The sequence below is a fragment of the Protopterus annectens genome, chromosome 10.part0, assembly GCF_019279795.1.
Source record: "Protopterus annectens isolate FY-2018-M chromosome 10.part0, PAN1.0, whole genome shotgun sequence".
NCBI lineage: Eukaryota > Metazoa > Chordata > Ceratodontiformes > Protopteridae > Protopterus > Protopterus annectens.
The window spans coordinates 630577691-630598227 of NC_056744.1; the positions used below are offsets into that span (position 1 = coordinate 630577691).

Below are 20537 nucleotides of genomic sequence, written 5' to 3' on the forward strand. Positions count from 1 at the left end.
GTGCTTCTTGAGATGTGAATCGTGTTTCACTGTTGCAGTCATGACTGTAGGGTTCTCCCCTGATGGCAGGCAGCCCTCGGTCAGCCAGAATCCCAAAGTCTGGGTCCGGCGTCGGCTGTTCAACCATGCTCCCTGACGTCTGAGCGCCAGGAGTATAAAGCTGACAGCCGACGCCATCTTCTCCAGTCTTTCTTGCTGTGCGGTGATAGCAGTTTTGCAAGTGCCGGTCGGCTGACTCCTGACGAATTTTTCTATATACTTCGGTCCGAAGACTTTCTTCTCCACTCAAAGCTAAGTACCCCGTTGGGGAAACTTTTTTTTCTTGCTCCACTCCGATGTCAGAAAAAGTTAATTGTATTTCATGTGGGAAGCAAATACCTCATAAGGATTTTCATTCTTACTGTATTCCTTGCTTGGGCCCTGACCACAACGTAGCTAGTTGTCGGTTTTGTGCTAGATTCAATCAACGTACAATTAAGCGAAGGTACGATTTTGCTTTTCATTACTTCGGTAGGCGCTTTAACTACAAAATGTCATCTGATACGGTCCTGACTACCGGAGTTCACAAACGTCGCAAGGATAAAGACGGGCCTCCAAGGTCCAAATCTGATAGAGTGCACAAGCAGAGCCAGCTTCATGTTCGGCTGTCATCAGTGAGGTGCTTTTGCAGCCCCTGTCGGCCATTTCAGAACCGATGGCCCAAACGGACTCTCGAGGAGCCAACCAGGCCTTTAAATATTTCTGTTGCAGGACCTTCGGACAATGCTCCTTTTGGATGGGTCCGGAGCCGCTGTGCAGGTACCGGCTTCCAAAGGGGTTTTCAGGCCTACTCTGCTACTAGCAAAGGCAAAGACTCCTAAATCAAAGACTTCAACACAGGCCTCTTCTGAACTGGCTCCCAAGTCACAGAAACAGTTACTCAAGATGGCGGAGGATTTACTTACTATGATTAGGGGTTCACATCCCCCTCCAGACAAAAGGCCAAGGCAGGATGTTTATTATGATTCCTCTGACCCGGCTTCTGTTTCCTCAGTTTCTTCTTCTGATCAGGAATATTCTTTCCCTCCTTATGAGGATTCTGATGCTGAGGAATCCATTCCTTCAGCTTCTCCCCCTGAGGATTTCTCTTTTGGGGAAACTTTGCATGAAATGAGGGAACATTTCCACTGGGAAGGACAGGAGTATTCGGAATCCAAGAAAAGACTGAGGGATTTTCTTCTTCCCCAACATAGACCGCTGGCTATTTGTGGATGATGCCTTTTCAGAGGCTAACTTAACCCCTGACTCTTTTCCTCCTGCTCCTGTTAAGCCTGATAGATATTACAGGGTTCCTGATTCCCATCGGTTTTTATACAAGAACCCTGCTGCTGACCCTGAAACCATTTCTCAGGGTCCTAAGGGAGTTAAGGCCACTTCTGCCAAAAATCCCATTCCTACTGAAAAGGATTCTCCATCCTTAGAAAGATAGGGCAAAAAGGTGTACACTTCTGCTACTTTGTCCATTAGGGCTTTAAACTGTCAGTTTCATATGCTTAAATACCAGCAATTTCTCTAGTCTGTCTTAAAACAAAAGCTTACTTCCATTTCTGCCTGTGCAGATAAGGAATTACATGACTTATTGCATGCCACTGAACAGGTTGGGAAGCATGGTTTACACTGTGGATTTGATGCCCTGGAGGCTTCTTGTAGGGCTGTGGCCTCTGGCACAGTCATTAGAAGGCATGCATGGCAAAAGGAACACAATTTACCTGAACAAGTAAAGGCTAAATTATTGGATGCTCCTATTCAGCATAATGTTTTGTTTGGATCAAAAGCTGAAGAGGTGATTTAAAAAGATGGAGGATAAGGCAAAATCCATGCAAGCAGTTAAAGATTTCTTACAAGTACAGCCACCTAGATTTAGCAGGAACTGGCCTTCAAAAAATTGGTCCTTTCCCACTTCAGACAGGCCTCAGAGGGGTAGATATAGACGCTCCAGAGGGAGGCCTCAAACACAAGCTGCTTATAGACCAAGACAGTGGACTGCTTCCACCCCTAGGGGAGGAGAGGACAGGTCATCTCAAAGGAAACCAACTCAATGACTCCCTCTGTTGGGCTACAGGAACTTCTTGCCTGGAAGCCCCTCTCTGAGGAAAACTCTCTTGATTAAAAAAAAAAAAAAAAAAATTGGACTCAAATAACCAAAGACAAATGGGTTTTGGATGTGGTTTTAAGAGGTTACAAATTCCATTTTCATACCTTGCCAAGGCCAAGCGGATGGCCAGACCTTCCAAAACATCAATAGACAGAGGCCTTAAACCAGGTGGAAGCTCTTTTGGCTATGAATGCCAAAGAACTGGTTCCTCTTTCAGAGATGGGAAAAGGTTTTTACTCAAGGCACTTTCTAGTCCCAAGGAAGCAAAACTCATGGAGACCCATTCTGGATCTGTCTGTCTTGAACACCTTTCTAGAGATTCCAAAATTCAAGATGCTTACTCTACAGCAGCTACTTCCAATGCTGTCCAAAGATGCATGGATGGTAACTTTGGATTTAAAGGAGGCATATTTACACATTCCCATTAGGCAGGATCGCAGAAAATACCTCAGGTTCAAGGCCGGATCGAGGCACTTTCAATTCTCTGCACTGCCCTTTGGATTGTCTACTGCACCCAGGGTCTTCACCAAATGCCTGGCTCCAGTAGTAGCTTACTGCAGACTCAAGGGAATTCAAATTTACCCTTATCTGGATGACTGTCTAATTCAGGCAGACAGCAAGGATATCTTGCTCCAACATCTAGAATTTGTACAGAAACTCCTCAAGTTCCTGGGATTCTCTGTAAACAAAGTCAAATTTGACACCATCACAACAGATAACTTTTCTGGGTGCACTTCTAAATACCACAACCCAGATGGCATTTCTGACATCCGAAAAACAATTATAGCTGGCTTCAACTTTCAAAACCTTGGCAACTCTAACTCAATTATCTGCAAGGAAATTCCTGCAGGCTTTGGGTTCAATGGCCTCCTGCATCCTTCTCATACCATATGCAAGACTACACATGAGGAAAATACAGTGGTACCTAAAAAGTGTATGGTCTCAGCATTGCCACAGTTGAGACATATATTGATCTCTGTCCTTCCTTGCCTTCAAAAGGAATTTATTTGGTGGTCTAGGGCATGTGCTCTAAACAAAGGGAAACCCTTTCGTCTGACTCCTGCCACTCAGATTCTAACCACGGACGCCTCTGATTATGCTTGGAGAGCCCATTTTCAGGGCAATTGTCTGCAGCACCTTTGGACAAAGGATCAGAAGCACCTGCATATCAACTTAGAAATGTTAGCCATTCAGAAAGCTCTATTGGCCTTCAGGAATCTTTTACAACCAGGACAGCTAATACGGACAGACAACACCAGTTATGTGGTACATAAACAAGCAAGGGGGATCTCATTCCTACCCCCTTTGCAGACTAGCCATGGCTCTATGGAACACAGCTCTAGCTTGCAATCTGGATCTTCAATCTTTGTTTCTACCAGGGAAACAAAACTTCCTGGCAGACAGTCTGAGCAGAAACCTTTCGGATCCACACAAGTGGATGCTGGACACCAAAATATTCAGGATAACAGCAGTCTGGGGATGTCCTCACATAGACCTCTTTGCATCCCATCTCAATCAACTACAGAATTTTTGCACCAGGACTTTCCACAGAGAAGCTTGAAAAGTGGATGCCCTGTCATTCAGTTGGAGGAACCTCTCGGGATATGCCTTTCCACCTCTTCCTCCTCTTCCACGAGTTTCATTGAAGATAAAACAGGACAAGCCCAAGATGATAATCTTGCTGGCTCCAAATTGGCCTCGGCAGTTTTGATATCCAACTCTTAAAAAAAAAAAAAAAAAAAAAAAAAAAAAAAACCTATGCCTGGAGCCCCCTTGGGGTTTACCTCAGTCTCCGAACCTTCTGTCCCAGCATCAGGGTTCGGTTCTACACACTCATGTCAGAACTCTCAGCCTGGCGGCCTGGTTAATCAAGGGCCTTTGATTTCTTTACTGCCCAAGCAGGTTATGGATGTCATTTTAGAAGCCAGACATCCTAGCACTAGAAAATCTTATGCAGGAAAATGGAAAAGATTTTGTTCCTGGATGCAGGCTCAGGATTCTGATCCTCTTCTTCCTAACATTACTTTAATTTTACTTTACTTGACAGATCTCTTGCATAAGGGTCTCTTTTTCTTTCATTAAGATACATGCCTCTGCTATTTCTGCTCATTATAATACAGACCCTCCCATCTTTTCCCACCAGGAGCTAAGAACGTAAGACCTCCTAGATCTCCTCCCATTCCTGCTTGGGATCTCAACTATGTTTTGGAAAACCTAACCTTGCCTCCTTTTGAGCCTGCTGCCTCTTCTGACATCAAATTTTTATCTTGGAAGACAGCTATCCTGTTAGCCCTAACCTCTGCCAGGAGAGTTTCAGAGTTACAAGCTCTTATGGCTGTGGAACCTTATATTATTTTTCATCAAGACCGGGTATCTTTGAAGACAAATCCTACCTTCATGCCTAAGGTGGTTTCCAAAGTGGCTTTAAATCAAACTATCCACTTGCCAACATTTTTCCCCACTCCTCAAAATAAAGGGGAAAGGATCTTGCATTCCTTGGATGTACACAGACAACTACGTATTTACCTGAACAGAACCAAGGACAGCAGTAAATCAGAACAATTGTTTGTTTCTTATGCTTCAAGTTCCCAAGGTAAAGCCATTTCAAAACAGACCATTTCTAAATGGATTGCTCATGGAATCAGATTTTGTTGTTCTCACCATGGAAAGCAAATCCCAGGAGTATAATGGACTCATTCCACCAGAGCTGCTGCCACTTCTGCGGCCTTCCTCAGGGGAGTTCCTACCAAGGACATTTTGGAAGCTGCAACTTGGAGTTCAATGCATACTTTTTCTAAGCACTACAATCTACCTCTCTACTCTAAGTCTAGGGCAGGCTTTGCCTCTGCAGTCTTGCAGGGCCTTTTAGCAACCCCTTCCTCTTTATGACCACCTCCCTTTCTTTCAGCTTTGGGATTCTACCCTACAGTCATGACTGCAACAGTGAAACACGATAAACATAGTACAGTTGTGTACACCTACCATAAATGTAGATGTTAGAGTCTTCACTGTTGCAGTTTGGGTTTTCCTCCCTCCTGTCCCCTCTTATTTTTACTTTTGTGTATTTCCTTTTTTCACCATTCTTCTGAGGTGTATTTGCAAAGGTTATGGGACCTTTTTCATTTTGGGACTCCTGACATCTGGGGCAAGAAACTGGAGAAGATGGTGTCGGCTGTCAGCTTTATACTCCTGGTGCTCTGACGTCAGGGAGCATGGTTGAACAGCCGACGCCGGACCCAGACTTTGGGATTCTGGCCAACCGAGGGCTGCCTGCCGGCAGGGGAGAACCCTGCAGTCATGACTGCAACAGTGAAGACACTCTAACATCTACATTTATGGTAGGTGTACACAACTGTACTTTGCAAACCCATTCCTCTCTTCCTACTGGAACTATTGCAACAATTGCTATTCAGACATATGTCAGTAGGCTGGTATATCAACAAGCAAGTAGGAACCAGATCTTATTCCTTGTGGTGTTGGTTGTGGCAATGGGCAATTTTCTTCCAACTGCTTTCTCAGTGATGCACATTCCAGGGAAGTCTAATATCCTTGTGGACAAGCAGATTCCAGGGAAGTCTAATATCCTTGTGGACAAGCTCAGCAGGACCATTCTGATGCCTCACGAGTGGTCTTAATCCTGCAGTGGCAAATATGATCTTCCAGAGATGGGGTCAACCTTGCTGTGACCTGTTCACGTCTCCATCCAGCATAAAGTGCTGGGAGTTTTTTGCCCTGATCCCTCCAAAGGGACAGTCGCAGAGATGCTCTAGTCCATGCTTTGCCCCTGGTCTACTCTACTCCTCTCTTCCCTTTTCGTTCATTCCCAAATTTCTACAGAAAGCTCAGAGGTTCAAGTGCCAAGGCATTCTCATTGTTCCCTTTTGGCTCCATCAGGTGTGGTTCCCCTTTGGTCTCTCCTAGTTTGTCCCCCTTGGAATCTACATGCCTCTCCAGATCTTTTGTCCCATCCTGCTGGGCACTCCCATCCAGATCTTCTGAACCTGAAACTAACTGCTTGGTTCTAAAACTTCCAATGATTGCTAGAACTCACAGGATTTCTTCCCCTGTCAGAAGAATTGTGATTGTGGCACACAATCCATCCACTAGAAAGCTATACAGTAGTAATTGAGGGTTGTTCTCTGTCTGAGCTCATCAGAACAACAATTTAAACCCTTTTTCTCTTCCCAGTTTAGTGTTGGACTTTCTAGAATATCTTTTTAGTAAAGTGTTTTTAACTGAAATGTTAAAATGTGGATCAGAGTTTAACTGAAAGTGGCTAAAACTGTTGAGCAAAAGCAGGCCCTTTCAGTGCCACATGTCCTGTACCACACCTCCTAGTGTGTATAATGGAAGGATAGCCATTCTGCAGTAAGCAAACACTTAGCTTAGTACTAATCTATGAACCTATGAACTAACTGCCCTTGCAAGCCATTTTAAGCTTAGCCAATAATCCCTTGTGAGATTCAAACCCTGCACCTTCTGTTTGTAAGGCAAACACCTTAACCATTAGACCACCTTCCCCACCCCTGTGACCAGTAACATTCTGAAGTTTTTGTACAAACTTGCACTCAGATTTTAAGGGTGGACCTAATCACCAACAATAACTGGTCAACATTAAACAAAGAGGAAACCCTAACTGACTACGTATTGTTTTAACACTGAAAATGGAATTTGCACAGCAGACCTGATCACTCACTGCAGTAGTCTGCCAGATAAGAACTTTTATTGATCTTCTTATGGATATCCATGTTTAGTGAAGTTTGCAGGTGCTGTTTCTTTAGTTTAGTTGTATGATTTTAATAAAAAAAAATCAAGACAAAGGAATGAAATGAGAATCATTTAGGAAGATAACAGATTTTATTATATGTAGTACTTGTAAAAATGGAGTTGTTTCTCAGACTGAAAGATGAGCAGTAAGAGTGCAACTGGATCAAGCAGTCTGCACAACAAAATGTGTACGCAGCATGTATAGTTTTGAGCAGAGGGAAGTAGTGTGATTGGTAATGGAAATTTAGTAACTGATTAACTGTGTGGAATGAACACTGCTGTATCCACCAGATTAGATGCAGGAAAGATACTGTTTTATTGCACATTTGTGGAACAGATTGACTAGGTGCATTCTGGATTTCAGTTAATCATTGTACTCTCGAGTTTGGAAGCAGGATGCATTTCATCGGTGATGAGGTTGTTGTCAATGCACCTACTAGTGAGTGTCTGTGTCTATAGAACTATGTATGCATATACAGACCTCTGGGAAGTTTCTATTTTAGTATATTGTATAAACCAAGACATTTTACTTGGGGGGGGGGGGGGGGGTGTCTGTTTATGAATAACGACCTGAGGGTTTTTGCCCTGTTCCAGTACTGCATAACATTGTACATAGCACCAAACTATCACCTTAAGGTAATTCCTTGAGCATTGTTTGAAGAATGTCAGCTGTAAGATTCTGATTTAACGCTTGATGATATTCTTTAACACGCAAGACTTGAGTCATTTATGTTCTGGAGCCAGTTAGTAGTACAGAAACTACAAATGCAATTGCTATGAAGTCAATTTGCTGAAAGGCACTTGGGATACTAAGTTTGCAGTTTCCTCCATTGTTTCTCAACCATAAAGTTAGTATAGACAAGCTTGTGGGTTATAGCTGGGGGGAGGGGGGCTGTCCCTCTTTAATTATGGTAGAAAAAATGCACCTGCTAAAACTTCATGTTTACATGAATTCTTATATATTTTTTTCTCCTAAAGTTGACCTCATGTACACTGCAGAGTAACGATAACATGTGAATTACTTTAAATTTACATTACAGTATATTATAAACATGGAGGAAAAACTGCAACGGAACAACTGTATCCTGTGACAAAAGAATCCTTGCAAGAAAGATGAACAACACTATGGTAGGGTGAGATGGGAAAGCGAGCAAGAATTTAAGAGATGCTGTACACTAAAAACAATGGTGTGAATTCAAGTGGCTTTTTCTTCCTCACCCTGTATGAGTCTTAAACTGGTTGCTTATTGTTTCATTGAGGCTGACTGCAGCATGCATAAATGGTACACAGATTCATTCAACATGTCAGTTATGTTAAGCATAAGAGAAGCGCTATATATAGCAGCAAGCATGATACACGAGGAAACTAACAAAACTTTACAGCCATAGATGTGCAAACCTATTACCCACAGAATTTATATACCATGGATTGCAAGGTATATACGGACGTACAAATCCCGCTCTTCCTTGTCATATTGCTGCATGTAAATATTTGGCACCAGCAAATACTTGTACTTCTATAATCCTCAGGCCTGTTTTCGAACAACTTTGTAAAATACTGATGTACCTGTAATGATACTTCAGGAAGACCATTTCAAGTGTGCTATTTTATATAAGCGGGTAACTGCACCAGGAGGTGCTCAGCAACTGGAGTGCATGGTAATACTGCTCACTGTTCCTTAGATTCACTTTTGTTGCTTCAAAATAGCTGTAAGAAAACACATGGGGCAAGTAACTAAAATCTTGGTATATTGAAGTTAAAATTGTTGGCTCCCTCCTACGAAGGTGTCGTACTTTTAGAACTGTAGCAACATGAGTCTGAGGCAGCTTTACACTATTTTGCTTTGTGAATTTGAAGTACGATTGTTTTAAGAAGTGAGAAGAGAAAAGTGTGTCCCTCAGTATTATACTTGCAGTGAGTGTCATTTCACCCAGTCCCTGCATTTGTAAATTGTCATGGCACTAATGTGAGATCTGTAATAGTTTCTGAAACTGTAATCTGATCAATATGCTATATTTTTGCTGTTTCCTTAAAGGGACTGGAAAATCATATCTTTTAAAAAGGATTGTGGGAGCTTTGCCACCTAAGGGCACATATGCCACAGCTAGCACTGGTGTAGCTGCTTGCCATATAGGAGGAACCACATTACATGCCTTTGCAGGTAAGTGAAGCAGATAGCAGAAATATAGTTGCACAAAATCTGAGGAGACTGCATTAAATCTGGAAGCACTTTTGTTTCCTTAGGGATTGGCTCTGGGAAGGCTCCCCTAGAGCAGTGCATTGAGTTGGCGCAAAGACCAGGAGTTCGCCAGCACTGGGTTAGCTGTCGGCATCTTGTTATTGATGAAATCTCTATGGTGGAAGGGGAACTGTTTGACAAGCTGGAAGCCATTGCTAGGTAAGTTTGTTTATAAAAAAAAATCATTCAGTCCTCCTCTCCCTCTTTCCCCTCCCCTTGTTTATATCTTCTAAAGTGGGGCCTGTTATCACAACAATCTCTGAGCTGTAGGTCAAACTGTTTGCCCCCCCCCCCCCCAAACTCATTACTTTTCTCTTGAAGTCATACCTCTCAACCTCTGAGAACAAGACATGCAGACAAAACCATAAACAAATGGGACAAAGGCCCAAAAAAGCATTTTTCAATATTGCTCTTACAAACTTAAAGTTGATTGAATAACAGGTTGTGCATTAGCATGAATTTTTCTGAAGGATATGAAGTCTGAAACTCAAATGTCTGTCATTGTTTTCTAATTTTAATCTTTAATGATTTGCAACTAATTTGCCAGAAAACCACAATTTTATTAACAATGGACCAAAAAATGAGGCAAATTTCTGGGCATTCTGTGGAATCTGTACATTTGAGAGGTTTGCTTGAAGTATTCGCTCCCAATAATGCATTTCCTTTGAGCTTTCTACAGTCTCTTGCCCATTTTCTGATATTTGCATGTATTTTTATTGACAAACCTTCTTTTTCTGCTCCTTTGTTGGTTTACTCTTTATAATGTATGAAATGGTTTATAAATATAATGCTCTTTGTTATCCCTAACATCCTGCCTCTAAACCCTAACCTCCCTGCATGCCTTGAACTTCCACCTTGCATCATTTCCAGTTTGATCTACTATTTTACCTGTGCTATATGCAAGTCTCAACTGCATAATGTTTATGTAGCCCCTGACCACACTGTCAACAGGAAGAATCAACTTATTCTACTTTACTCTTGCCATCCTCTCCTTCCAAAAATGAATGCAAGTCTTAATTGTCCAAGTTTTATTCTGGATGATTAAAGTATGCTTGGCATGTTGTATACATAACCAAAGGAACTGAATGTTTTCACTGCATGTATGTTATTGGTTGTGACCATTTCCAGTCTCTCATTTTATTAAAAATCTTGCATGAATTCTACTGTGGCAGCTAAATATTTTTATTCATACACCTAATTTCATCTTTTCATGGCCATGTAAATATGGGTTTTCAACTAGGTCATATGAAAGCACATCATAATGCTACCGCCTGTGTTTTACCTTCATTCAGTTTGCATCTGGCAGTTAGCACAGGGGATTAAGACTTCAAACCATTAATGAGCTGCTGTGCAACAAAAGGGTACAGGGTCTGCTTGCTTTCACCTCCATTGTCTACTGAATAACTAAGCAAGTCACTTAACTGGACAATGCTCCTTTGAAGGAGATGGAACACTTCTGCCCAGTGGGCTTACCTAGTTAACAAAATCAAAACAAATCCCAAAAGTACTTGAAGTTGTCTTAAAAAGACAGAGCTTTTAGTTTCTCAGTTTTTGTATTTTAGTCTTTTTCATATCCTTAGCTGTCAAAAGGTCATAACAGAATCCTTTAATATTCCTAAATACTTCATTTCCCCATAAATATGGGTATTGCTGGACTAGTTCATGTGTGGGTACATAGTTTAATAGCTATAGCCTTATCTTTATTTACATCTGAAAAAAACATGGAACAGTCTCAATGTTCCACAACACTGAGATCCTATTCTGGTTGTATCAGGTATAAAATATCTACAAATAAAGCCAACTTTTCTTGAACATCATACAATTATATCCTTGAATTTGAGTCTTTTTCTTTGCCAGTGGTTGTAAATGAAAATAACAGAGGGGAAATAGCTCACCTTTGCGTGGTTCCTCTTTTCGGACAACTTATCGAAGAGGAACCCACCCACTTTGATCTTTGCTTCAGATCCCTCATACACCCTTCTAATTAACCTTATTGTATCAGGAAATGCAAATGCTTTCATTGCCCTACTCTAAAATTCAGCTTACTCTGCATTAAAACCCACAAATAACAGCAGTATTTTTTTACATTCTGCTCCCTCTGGACCCATCCTTGTTAGTGTCGTCAGATATTTGCCTCCCTTCCATAAAACCACATTCATCCATTTCTATTAGTTTTGGCATCACCGTTGCCATTCCTTTAGCCATTATAGACAAACACTTCATAATCCTGGTTTGAAAGTGAAATGGGCCTTTTTGAAGCTAAATCAGTTGGATCTGTACTGTCTTTAGGTATCTGCCACCACAGCTTCAACAACCCTTTCTACTTTCTCTTGCCCAAGTAATTGTGCCAAAAACTTTTGTGCTCTGGAGTTATTGAAAGAAAAAAAAGTTCCTTAAAAGCAATCTTAATGCACTTATGCATATTACCCAGGTACTCTTATTTTCTCTTTGGCACTCTGCAGTTTTCTCTTTGAGATTCCCATTATTTTGAAATACTTTAAACTCTAGAGAATTCTTATTGCTACTTCAGTTCTTTTATTTATACCCTGTTTTAAACTCCACGTTTGTTTTGTTCCACTCACTAGCTGTAACTTCTGGAGTACTTTATATCTTCCTGGATAATATCTACTACTCATTCCTTAAATTCTTCACTCTTTAGCAAGTAAGCAAGACAATGCTAGTGTCATCTTTACTTCATTGCCCTCCATTTTTATCTTTAATTATTGGCACATGATCTAAATATTTATTGGCACATGATCTAAATATTTATTGGATGTGTATCAAAGTCCTCAGTTAAATGCACATGTTCATGTGAATGTAATTTGTGTAGTCTAGCCCAGTTAGTGTACAATGGGAATGTAAATTCTACATTATTACTGAATTAATGTCTTTAATATTTTCATATATTAAAATCTGTACTGTTTTATGTTCTCTCCTAGGCCCCCAAATATATTCACATTGTTGCAAACAAAATTCCAGTCCTCACCTATAAGTAATATTCCCTGCTGAAAGCTGATTAGTTATCTCTCCCAATTTTTTAAGCTCCATAATAGTAGTTTGGAGGAATACAAATACATGCCAGAGTAATCCGCATCCCTTACTACTGCAGATCTGCCATTATCTTTTTTCCTCTATCCCTACTAGAGCTCTGCTTGCAATTAATAAGTAGTACTTTTCCTTTTGTCCCTGGTATTCTGGGGATTATTAATACTGAAATCTTGTTTTTTTTTTTTTCAAATTCACATGCTCTGTTCTTTCCAAATGTGTCCCCTTGTAACATTGCTATTTTTGCTCTGCATTTCCTAATTAAGTATTTTTCCTTTTTGTCTCAGTGAGACCATTCACGTTTCAAGATGATATGGAAAGTGTCACCATTAATGTCTCTTTCTAGTTTTTGTGATGCACACTCCCATTAATGTTTGGCAGGTTAATCCTTTATACAGATTCTTAACATTGCAACCTATGCCACATTGTAAAAGACTTTTTGTTTTAGTAGAAACCCTCAAAAAAATCCTCCAAACCTATTAAATACAAACACATAACCAACTATGTGCATTCTTCAAATGAAGTTTAACCCTCCTAATCAGATCATTTGTGCCAAGTCGACAGCTGTTAACACAGGCCCTAGTTAACCTGAAATTGAGGTCGGTGTTCATGTTATTGCCTGTGCGCTTCCACTTACACTAATTGGTGTCTGTTCTCCCTGAAATGTGAAAACAAATTGCATGTTTTCAGAAATTAACTTTTAACCTTGAAGGCACCAGTGTTCGGTCTTTTATTGTACTTTTGTTAGCTTATGCCCATGGAAGTGTGAGAAGATGGAAATGTAGCCCTCTACTACAGCCTGAATGACTAGCTGAAGCATTTATTGCTAATGGAAAACTTTACATTATGCAGTATTCTCATATTTACTGGTTTCCACTTAAAATTCATTAGAATAAGCCAAGGGTTTTATTCCGGACATGCACCTATGCAAAAGTAAGAAAATGTCAGCTGTGGATATATTCTAATCTCTGTACTTTATACACCCCATCCACCACCTCAAATATGCTTTTATCCAATTTCTTTTTTCCATTGTAATGTCTGCATTGTTTAAAACGACTAAGAGGAAGAGGGAAAAAGCATCTGTTTTAACACCTGCAAGAACAACTAAAAATACTTAAATTGCCATTTTATAGTTATTGTGTAAAGTTTCAAAGGAATATTAAGAATGGAAATTTTACTTGGTTACTTTTTTCCTCCTTCCTCTTCACTCAGTCCTTCTAAACATGAATGATGTGAAGCAAGACGTGCAGCGTGTTTCACTGTTGCAGTCTAAACAAATGGGTTATCTGGCTCCCGGTAGCCCTCAGTCAGCCAGAATGCCAAAGGCAAGTAAAAATGACGTTGGTTGCCATCTGTTGTAAAGGACGTCAGGGCATCAGATTACAAAAGCAGGCAGCTGACTTCACTTCCTCAGTCTTCCTTGCCAAAGCAGAAGCTTTTCATGCACAAGTGCCAGTCAGCAGTTTACCTTTGATTTCCGACTACAAGAGTTAGTCTACTACAGCTAAGTACCCCATTGGGGATCCTCTTTACTTGCCTTAACAAATGTTAGAAAAAGTTAATATCTGCTTTACCTGTGGAAAACAGATTCCCCATAGCGATTTTCATTCCCACTGCATTATTTGTTTAGGCCTTTACCACAACATTCCTGTGTGATCTGTCTATCCATCCTCTGGCTAAGATTTTGGCTAGGCATTTTGGAGTTTGGCCTAAGTTCGTTGGTATGGTGTCCGCCGGTCTTCAGGCTTTGGATGTTCTGAAGAAAAGTAAGGATAAGGACTGCAACAGGCCTCTGAAGTTTAAGTCCTCTGAGGTTAAGTTGGGAGTCAGTCAGGTGGTAGCCAGTGAGACTCCTTTGCAACCCACAGATGTACAACTGCAGGCCTTGATTGAGTTGGTCCTTTAGGCCTTCAGCCTCCATCTTGCCTTCTGACCTGTTACCGATCGCCTCTTCTGCCAGAGCCACTAAGCTGACTCAAGTGTCAGAGGCCTCCGTTTGCTGTTCTGACAGCAAACTTCTTCCTTCAACCTCTGCTGCATCTTCAACAGTTGCCAGGCCTCACGAGTCCTTCAGGCTTGTAGGTAACTCTTCCATTCATAAGCCTGTGGAAAGGCAGGCTCTAGCTGCTTCTCGTTCCCCTCAATCCCAGATGGTTAAAATGGCTAATGATTTCTTCGCTCTTATTAGGGGTTCTCAGCCTCCTCCATCCGAAAGGAGTAGGGATATTTCTCCTGAGGTTTTGTCTTGCTCTGGTTCTGATTCTTCCAGCATTTCTGCTAATGAAGAGGAATTTTCTCAGGCCTTTAGTCCTTTTGAGGATTCAGATGCAGAGGAGTCCATCCCTTTGACTTCTCCTCCAGAGGATTTCTCTTTTGGTGATTCTTTAAATATCCTCAGACCATTTTAAATGGGAAAGTCAGGATTATCCCCAATCCAAGAAGCGGATTAGGGAGCTTTTGGATTTACCTCAGCATAAGCCTCTTGCTATTCCCCTTTTGTTGGAAGTTGTTGTGTTTCTGGAAAATTCTTTGTCTCAAATTTGGTTCCTCCTGCTCCCAGGAAACCTGACTGGTACTACAGGGTCCCTGATTATCATCAGTTTCTTTTCAGAAATAGGATCTGAAGTAGTTAACTTCATTTGTCCATCAACCTGTGGGTATCGGATCCATATTGGATCCAAGCTGGCAGCTTCAAACAGCTAAGATCTGAGCTCCAAGCTCCTCCCCTTACCCATAATCCCCTGCTAATCCTTCCTGCCCTCGGATCTCATTTGCTGCGTCTCAGTCAGCAGCTTGATCGAGCTTTCGGGCGTGGGTAGAACGTATTTTGTGAGAAATCTTTCTTCTAACTGTTAAATATTTGTGTGTGTGGTACCCCTAGTCTATTCATATTAGTAACCTTTTGTAGTTAAACTTAATTGTATCTAGTTAGTTTGTCCTGTGTGTGTGTGTGTGTGTGTGTGTGTGTGTGTGTGTGTGTGTGTGTGTGTGTGTGTGTGTGTGTGTGTGTGTGTGAAGATGGGTTTGTGTTGGGCCTAGTGTTTACATTGTTTTAAGTATGTCTGAGGCCCCTAAAGCCTTTTCTAAATGCACTGAGTGTGGCCATAAGCTGTCCCCAGAAGATGGCCGCACTCTGTGTTATTTGCCTTGGGGTTGACCACCTCTCCTCAGGCTGCACTATTTGTGCAGCCTTCAACCCCAGGGCTTTGAGGGACAGGAGGTCAAAGTTGGTCTTGGCGGGACTGTTGCCCCTGGATCTGACTTCGTCCTCCTCAACCTCTGTGGTACCTGCCACGGCAGTGCCACCCCCCCATCCCTGCTCCCCTGGCCGGGACTCACCCTCCCACCGCAGGCCAGGAGGGGAGGGAAGCTAGGAGAGAGCACAGAAAAGAGAAACACCGCAAGCGGCGGGCCGAGTCTTCCTCCTTGGCCCCACTGGCCAAGCAAGCTGCTTCTCTTAAGGCCTCCGGGCCTTCTTCCTGGCTCCATTCACCCCGTTTTTTCTCTGGAGGAGGAGACCCGGTCGCCTTTGAGGCGGCACTCCCATCCTGCCTCGGTGGCCTCTTCTAGGTCAACTAGAAGCTTATCATCCGATGCAGACATGACCAGATGATGCGTAGGTTCTTCCAGGCCCAGCTGCAGATGGGAGTGCTCCTGCCCCCCCCCCCCCACAGGGGGGAGGTCGACCCCCTTTTCACTCTGATAGCTCCTTCGACCCACTTTGGGGTTCGGAGCCTTCGGAGCAGAGTAGCGTTTAAGCCGGGGGAGTGTCTGCTCCGATAGCACCTCTTACTTCAGCACAGACAGAACCCTCTAGTTTGTCGGGTCCCTTTTTGGATCCGAGCTCTTGGAGCCGAGAGGAGCTGAGCTTCGGATCTGGAGGTGTCAGTGTGTCTTCGCCTCCGTCTCGGTCAAAGCATACTGGCCCTTCAGATCAGACTGCTTCGGCTCCGATCCACACATCGGATCAGAGGGGACTGCTCTTGGATCCCAGGGAGAGCAGCTCCCCTTTGGTGTTCGATGTTATGGAGATGGTTCTATCGATGGATTTGAGGCCCCAGGCTTCTGCTACAGCTCCACCCTACACTCCACCTCAGACGAGCCTACCTTCCATCACCCGGCCCCAGGGACAGCCTGCGCCTATGTCCCATATAGTTCCCTTGGAGGAACAAGATGTGGTTGGTGAGGCCTCTTCGGACAGCCCCCCTGAGGAGGTTTCTCACAAACGTAAGTACGAGAGGAGGCACTTGGACTCCCCTGAGTCCTTGACAACAGACACAGATTTAGAGGAAGGTTCCCCAAAGTCACCCCCCCCCCCCCCGAAGACTTCTCCGGAGACATCATGGAAATGTTTTGAATTAGAGGGGGGAGTGGTCTGCCCAAAAACCTTCCTCTGAGTCTGTTTCTGGAGGCATTTGATGCAGGCCCATCTACTTCTTGGGCGTCCCCTCCCGCCGACCCCCTGGTAGACCTGATTACTACCAGGGCATGGAAGGAGCCGGACACTCTGGAGCCCATTCCCAAGAGGCCTGATAAAATTCTTAGTCCCCCTTCCGATAGGACATGCTGGAGCAAGGGTGCTCCTGTAGATGCCATGTTGGTGGCGGCCCCCACTAAAAAGGAACTGGCCCAGGAGAGTTCCTCGGTCCATCCTCCAGACAAGGAGTCTCTGACAGTGGACCATTTGGGAAAGCAGATGTTTGCTTCAGCCACCTTCTCGGTAAGGTCGCTGAATTATGACACGTGATAAGACTCCAGCGGGATCTCATCAAAGAATATGCTGGGTCAACCCCAGAGTCCATGTCGGCAGAGGATAAGAAAGTATTCTCTACTCGAATGGCCACTCTCAAATCAATTTCTAACACCTCTATGCAGCTCCTCTCCCATGCCACGGAAGGGGCTGCTAGAGCTAGCGGGGTGGGCATTGTCTTATGATGGCATGCTTGGCTCTGCCATTGTGATTTTGTGGAACCCTTCAAGGCGTCCTTCGCTAATGTTCCATTTGATGGTTCTTCGCTCTTTGGCAAGACTGTACATGACACACTGGTCCAGAGTGAGAAAGACGTCTGCCATCTGAGTCCGCTTCTCTGCTCCCCCAGAGGTCCTTCACTAGGAACCAAAAGGGACAGAAGATGTGGCTCTGAAATCAACAGTCCCATTTCGCTCCAGACCCCTCGTCATTCTGAGGCAGAGGAGTACAGGGTGGACACCAGCCCAGAGGCAGAGGGGGACCAAAGAATTTTGGGTCGAGAGAACCCTTTTCTGATCGGCCCTTGCAGCAACCCTGAAGGGTTACCCGACTGCTCCACTCTGGAGGCAGACGGGGGGCGTTTCTCAAGGCACCTAGCAATGTGGGAGTCCATTACAACAGATCGCTGGGTGCTTCGGATCATATCCAGAGGTTATAAGATTCCCTTTCTCAACCTTCCTCCCAAACCCCGGAGCCTCCCAGATGTCCCACCCAATCAAAGGGAGGCAGCAGCAGAAATCCTTCAGCTGCTAGAAAAAAGAGCAATCCGGATTAGGCTTTTACTCAAGGTTCTTTTTGGTGGCAAAAGACGGACCCAAGGCCAATCCTCAATCTATCCTTCCTAAACCTGTCAGTGGCCAAAAGTTCCAGATAGTCACCATTCAATCCATTCCATTCTCCCACTCCTGCAGGAGAACGACTGGATGTGCTCCATAGACCTCAAGGACGCATAGTACCACATTCTGATGGACAGGCAATCCAGAAGATTTCTCCACTTCAGGCTAGGAGCCAGCCACCACCAGTTCAGGGTCCTTCCCTTTGGTCTCACCACAGCCCCCAGGGTGTTCACCAAAGTATTCGCAGTGGTAGCGGCCCACTTGAGACTTCAGGGAATACAGGTCTTTCCATACCTAGACTGGCTCCTGTCCACTCCCACCAGGCATCTACTGTGCTCAGCCGGAGATTATTTCCTCCATCTGGCCTCCCAACTGGGAATCACAATCGGTATAAAAAAAATCTTCTCTCCAACCAACCCAGGTCTTAGACTTCATTGGAGCCAGATTGAACACTAACCTTTTGCAGGTCTTTTTGACTCCGGACCGACTTTGGACCCTGAAGCTCCATGTGCTAGCCCTTCTAAACTACCTGGCTCCTCCAGTGGAGTTGGTCCTGAGGGCTCTAGGCTCCATGGTGGCGACTATCAATCTGCTACCCTTGGCGCGCCTGAACATGAGGGTACTGCAATGGACCCTACAGGTTCAGTGGTCCATCTTGCAAAATCCACTGAGTTCACCCATTCCCCTCAGCAGGGTTTGCAAGAAAGCCCTACTCTGGTGTCTCCAGAAAGGGCGTCCTTTCTCTGTCCCTCCCCCTCGAACCACAGTGACCACAGATGCTTCTCGCCTTGGGTGGGGGGGGCACTGTATGGGCAGAACCATCCAAGGCACGTGGACCCAATCAGACCTTGTTGCACATCAATGTCCTAGAGATGAGAGCGGTGCTCCTTGTGTTGCAAGCACTCCAAGCCCTTCTTCCCTTGGGAACTATTGCAATTCAGACTGACAACTTGTCAGTTGTCTGGTATATCAACAAACAAGGGGGAACCAGGTCCTACCCACTTTGTCGAGAGGCCATGAGAGTTTGGGAATGGGTGATCTCCACCAACTGCTTTCTCATAGCAACGCACATTACAGGCCGGTCGAACATCTTGGCAGACAGGTTGAGTTGAACCATCCTTTCCCCATACGAGTGGTCTCTGAACCAGAGAGTGGCAAAGCAAATCTTCCTTAAAAGGGGTCAACCTTGATGCGATCTCTTCACGTCTCCTTCAAACGCAAAGTGCAGCGACTACTTCTCTCGAATTCACCCACCAGGGGAATCCCCCAGAGATGCTCTGGTGCATGTTTGGCCATCTGGTCTACTTTATGCTTATCCTCCTCTTCCCCTAATGCTGAAATTCTTGCAGAGAGCACATTGGTTTGGGAGCAGAGTGATCCTCCTAGCCCCATTCTGGCCTCAAGCGTGGTTCCCTTGCCTATGGTCTCACCTAGTGAACCCCCCATGGGTTCTAGTGTGGGATCTAATCTCTCACCTGCTAGGGTTGACAACCCCGAACCTGGACAATCTCCAAGCTCACAGCTTGGTTGATCCAGTTCCAGTGATAGCTAGGACTCCCGGTATCTCGTCATCTAAAAAGGCTATTTTAGTAGCCGCTCATAAGCCTTCCACGAGGAAGGTTTATAATAGCAAATGGAAACGTTTTTCAATTTAGGCGGAGTGCAGAAACTCAGATCCCTTTACAGCTCTGTTACCAGCAGTGCTAGAATTCTTAACCTTATTTGACCAGGGTGCTAGCTCCTCTACGGTCAAAGTCCAGTTAGCTGCAATCTCTCACTATCATGTGAGAATTGGTCTCGGCCCCCTGGCCTCTTCCAAATTATGTAAGACCTTTTTTTAAAAGGCACCTTCCTCTTGAGACTTCCTGTTAAAGGTCCAGTTCCTCCATGGGATTTAATTCTTGTTCTCCAATCTGACAGCTCCTTCGTTCGAGCCAGCAGCTTCAGTGGACCTAAAATTCTTATCCTGGAAGACTGCTTTTCTTATTGCCATCCCTTCAGCCAGAAGGGTTTTGGAACTTCAAGCCCTTTGCGCCAAACCACCATACTTGGTTTTTCATGAAGATAGTTTACCTCAGGACCAATCCTTCCTTTTTGCCCAAGGTCGCGTCGGAACCCAACATCAGCCAATCCATTAATTTACCAGTATTCTTTCCAAATTACCAGAACAAAGGTGAATATAAGTTACATACCCTGGACATACACAGGCAATTAAGATTTATCTGCACAGGACCGCTGGTCACAGGAAATCGGACCAACTCTTTGTATCCTTTGTGAAACCCACTTTGGGAAAACCAGTATCGAAAGTTACATTGTCCAGATGGATTTCCCAATGTATCCTACTAGCATATCAAAGTTCTGGTCGACCCGAACCTGAAGGAATCCATGCTCATTCTACTTGTTCAATTTCCACCTCTGCTGCTTTTTGGTCCAGAGTTTCCTTGGATGACATTTGTTCAGCAGCCACTTGGGCTTCATCTCATACTTTCATTAACCATTACAAGTTGGACATAATTTCCAGAGGGAGAGCATCCTTCGGCTCCGCAGTGCTCTGGAATATCCTTCCATGAGGACCTCCCAAGGTTTGTGTAGCTGGGGACTCTGTCCCACAGGTTGATGGACAAATGAAGTTAACTACTTCAAATAAAGAAGTTATGTACTCACCATAACGTTCCATCTGAGTAGGTAATCTTCATTTGTCAGCAACCGACCCTCCCTCCATCCCCCTAACCTATAGTGCGTACTAGAAGGATTCCTAGCCCTTTT

The 20537-nt window shown here is 43.9% G+C and overlaps 1 protein-coding gene across 1 annotated transcript in view; it reads left to right on the forward strand.

Moving 5' to 3' along the window:
* The window catches only part of PIF1 (PIF1 5'-to-3' DNA helicase), a 457383-nt gene that overhangs the window by 161267 nt on the left and 275579 nt on the right, over positions 1-20537 (forward strand). Inside the window, exons 4-5 of the mRNA XM_044086793.1 lie at positions 8937-9062; positions 9146-9299. Coding sequence (XP_043942728.1) covers positions 8937-9062; positions 9146-9299 — 280 coding nt within the window. The remainder of the gene's footprint in view (positions 1-8936; positions 9063-9145; positions 9300-20537) is intronic.